The sequence below is a fragment of the Anoplophora glabripennis genome, unplaced genomic scaffold (assembly GCF_000390285.2).
Source record: "Anoplophora glabripennis isolate ALB-LARVAE unplaced genomic scaffold, Agla_2.0 scaffold7190, whole genome shotgun sequence".
Classification (NCBI taxonomy): Eukaryota; Metazoa; Arthropoda; class Insecta; order Coleoptera; family Cerambycidae; genus Anoplophora; species Anoplophora glabripennis.
The window spans coordinates 1-3,363 of NW_019423266.1; the positions used below are offsets into that span (position 1 = coordinate 1).

At 32.1% G+C, this 3,363-nt stretch overlaps 1 protein-coding gene across 1 annotated transcript; it reads right to left on the reverse strand.

Moving 5' to 3' along the window:
- Nucleotides 1–537: 537 nt before the first annotated feature.
- On the reverse strand, nt 538–2,269 carry LOC108916833 (golgin subfamily A member 6-like protein 22). Its single transcript, XM_018723138.2, has 3 exons — nt 1,779–2,269; nt 1,595–1,651; nt 538–1,535 (listed from the first exon to the last, which is right to left on the reverse strand). Exons 1-3 carry the CDS (start codon nt 1,885–1,887, stop codon nt 820–822), a joined length of 882 nt encoding a protein of 293 aa, XP_018578654.1. The 5' UTR covers nt 1,888–2,269; the 3' UTR covers nt 538–819.
- Between the last annotated feature and the right edge of the window lie 1,094 nt (nt 2,270–3,363).

Consider the following 3,363-nt stretch of genomic DNA (forward strand, 5'->3'; position numbering starts at 1 on the left):
GCTAGCGCGGGAGGGGAGGGGTAAGGAGGGTATGGGGGTGTGTATGTGTGTGTGTGTGTCGTTGTCTTCGTCTTGGAGATAGTGCGTATCCTTTAAGAAAATTTTTAATAGTTCCCTTTCGCGACAATGGGCATCTAACAGTTCAACAAAGAAAATTTAATCAAAAACTAAGTAGTACCCGAGTAATCATCGAGGAGGCCTTTGGTAGATTAAAAGGATTATTTCGTCGGCTAAAATATTTAAATGTAGTAAATTTAACCTATATTAAATATTTAATTACTGCTAGTTGCATTCTGCACAACATATCTATTACTGATAATGTATGGTACTCTTGTGATGATGAAAATATAAACATTGATAATACCGATAATGTAGAAATAGATCATATTGCACCTGATAATGATGCTGTAGATTATCGCATGGCTATTATGAATAGAATTGTATAAATCTGATTATGTATGAATAAATAACTATAATTTCAACATGTGTTTTATTAGCATAACTAACAAGTTTTACATAAGATTTCTACAATAATAAACCAAAATAATTGTATCTTATGTTCCTAAAAATAAATAAACAATTCTTACCAATAAAGTAACAGCCGATTCTTTGGTGTATTTTTTGCTCAAAGAAATAAAATAAGGTGAATACATTTTACATTTACATTCATGTACAGGCGATACATACATTCATTACTTAAGGAAGAATATCTATTTATTGAAACTTAGTAATTAAATGCTTTAGGAAAAAAATTCTCTGAATAATGACCTTAAATAAATATCTTTCTGATGTAACATCTCGCCTATACTGACTGTGTATTTATTTTTTCTCAGCTATAGCTTTTGCCAATGTTAATATTGCTTCGATTTCTTTTTCTTTCAATTTCATCTTTTCTTCCCATCTTTCTTGGTCTTTTCTTTGTTTTTCCTCTTCCTTAACTTTCTTGTCTCTTTCTAGTTTTTCCTCATTTTTTAATTTCGTATATAAATAAGATTGGAAGGAAACCCCTGTTTTTTTCTTTTTTATTGATTTTTCTTTTGATTCACTCTGTTTTGTCGTTTCTAATTCATCTATAGTAAAATCTACGTTTTCTTGTTCAGAAATATTTGTTTCTACTTCATTATCATGTTCCAGTTCCATACTGTCAGATATATTCTGTTTTGGTGGACAACTTGATGCCTTTGCACCAAGTACCTCGTCCATTACATCAAAGTATTCCCATTTTATGGGACTTTCCCCTGTCGAATTTCTTTTTTGTTTATTTTTTCTATAAGTGGCCAACAAATTACGATATTTTATATCGCAAGTAGCTCCACTAAGGTTTATACCACAAGTTTTATTCATTTCGTCAGCAATTTGTCGCCATAATTTAATTTTTTTGCAAGTTGGTCGAGAAAACTCTTTCTCTTTACTTAATCTACTCTGCAATAAACAGCGAATTAATTTATCACTCCATTTAAAATCTTTATCATTCTGTAACTGCAACGTACTTTTATTATCAGATACAGGTGTGCACGAGTTATTTTCTTGGCTAACTAAAATATCATATAAAATGAACATAAGTTGCAGAAATAACATGAAACTATCTACTTACCATTTCCATATATTTGTTGATACAATTGCTTTGCATAGCTCTCTCTGATATTAGAATCTGAAAAGTTATTTTAAGTTATAAATTATATCACCTACAATACAAGTACTTTTAACTTCAGGGACATTATATTACATTTATAAGTACGTAAACCACAAACAATTTTTATAGGAAATATTGGACTTACCAGTTACTATTTCTGTGTACGTTTCATAATCGACATTTACCGGAAACGTAAGACCGTTATATGTTAAATATTCAGTAATTATTCTTCCATGCTCTGATTGATTTTCCATATTTATTAATTTATTTACAAGGATTACAGCCACAAAGTATATTCGTGATTACAGCTTATGCCAGTTAGTAACAACATAACCTCTTTTATTATTATTCATCCATATTTCATTCTATCCATCCGAGATTTGATACGATGTACTCGATGACTTACCGATTGTCAAAGTGTTGAATATAAGAACGGTCCAAATGTATCTTAAGCTGTTCTTTATTTAGATAGAACAACTCTAATTCTTCAGAGTCGTCAGAGTTATCAGACTCACTTAGGCTTTCCTCAGATGACGAATCTAATATTAACTTTATCGATTTTACAAAAATTAACTCCATATTCGAACACTAAAAATTGAATGAAACACCACATAACCTAAGAAAAACCAATGTTGACAATCGGTTCATCGGTCCGTATTTTAATTCAACACATCTGCTGAGCATCGGAAATTCATTGTTGACGTCATTTGACAGTTTGCGTAAATTAAGCGCTTTCATCCATCGTTGAATAAAAGAACACGCCCAGTTATTTGTCAACATAAGCTGAACAAAAATCAGAGAGTAAAGAAATTAAATTCTGTGAAAACAGAAGTCCTGCAATTGTACCAGAAAGTCATCCAGAAACAAATAATGACTCTACACCATTGAAGGTACTTGAAACAGCGAAGGAGGTCGTAGATAATTTATTTCCCGACAAATCGCGACCAAAATATGAAGCTGCATACACCAAATAAGGATAGCGATGAGAAAGAAAAATGAACTTTTCCTAGCCAATTTTCCTGACTTATTTTAAGGAAATGGCTACAAATGTCAAATGTTAAGTCAAGTGAGTTGGCGAATTATTCGATGCTCCGAAGCGCGATTGATATCAAACACAAAATTAATATTTATAATTATTCTTTTTCGAGAGAAAACGTCTGAATCTGGTTCGGGCGGAGGCAGTACAGTATTGGGGGCCATGAAGGCTTGCAAAAAATGTAATAAAATTTCTAAGGTCATATTTAAAAAAATGAAGTTGATGATGGTTCTGGAGACGAAACGTTACATACAAAAATTGATTATGCCATTCGATAGAGGGCAAAAAGTGACCATGAGAAACTGTTTGGGTTTTTTCAAATATTTCGAAAACTAATCATGTTAGCCTTGATTTTTAGAGGCATAATGTTGGTCCCCTGATTACGCAACTTTGCCCCCATTTAAGCTACTTTGTACCTCTTACCGTTTCCGAGATCCCTGTAGTGAGAAGCGAATTTGTAACAGCCTGTATAATACTGTGTTCTTTAATTTTCATTGCCTTTCTCACTAGTTCTTCCTTTACAAAATGGTTTTATAATAAAGAGGTAGGTAACACAGAATAAAATGAAAAATATGTACAAATAAGCAATATTTGCTGACAATTAACATTCAAGACAAGTCCGACCCTGCCCTGGTCTTATCTTTAAAGTGGGAGCTGCTATATTGTGTTTAGACAATAACTTCATTGCACTCAA

Coding starts and splice junctions, on each gene's coding strand:
- LOC108916833 (XM_018723138.2), bottom strand. CDS start 1,887: ATGGAAAATCAATCAGAGCATGGAAGAATAATTACTGAATATTTAACA. Junction 1,652..1,778: donor GTACACAGAAATAGTAACTG/GTAAGTCCAATA, acceptor ATAACTTTTCAG/ATTCTAATATCAGAGAGAGC. Junction 1,536..1,594: donor TCAACAAATATATGGAAATG/GTAAGTAGATAG, acceptor ATGATATTTTAG/TTAGCCAAGAAAATAACTCG.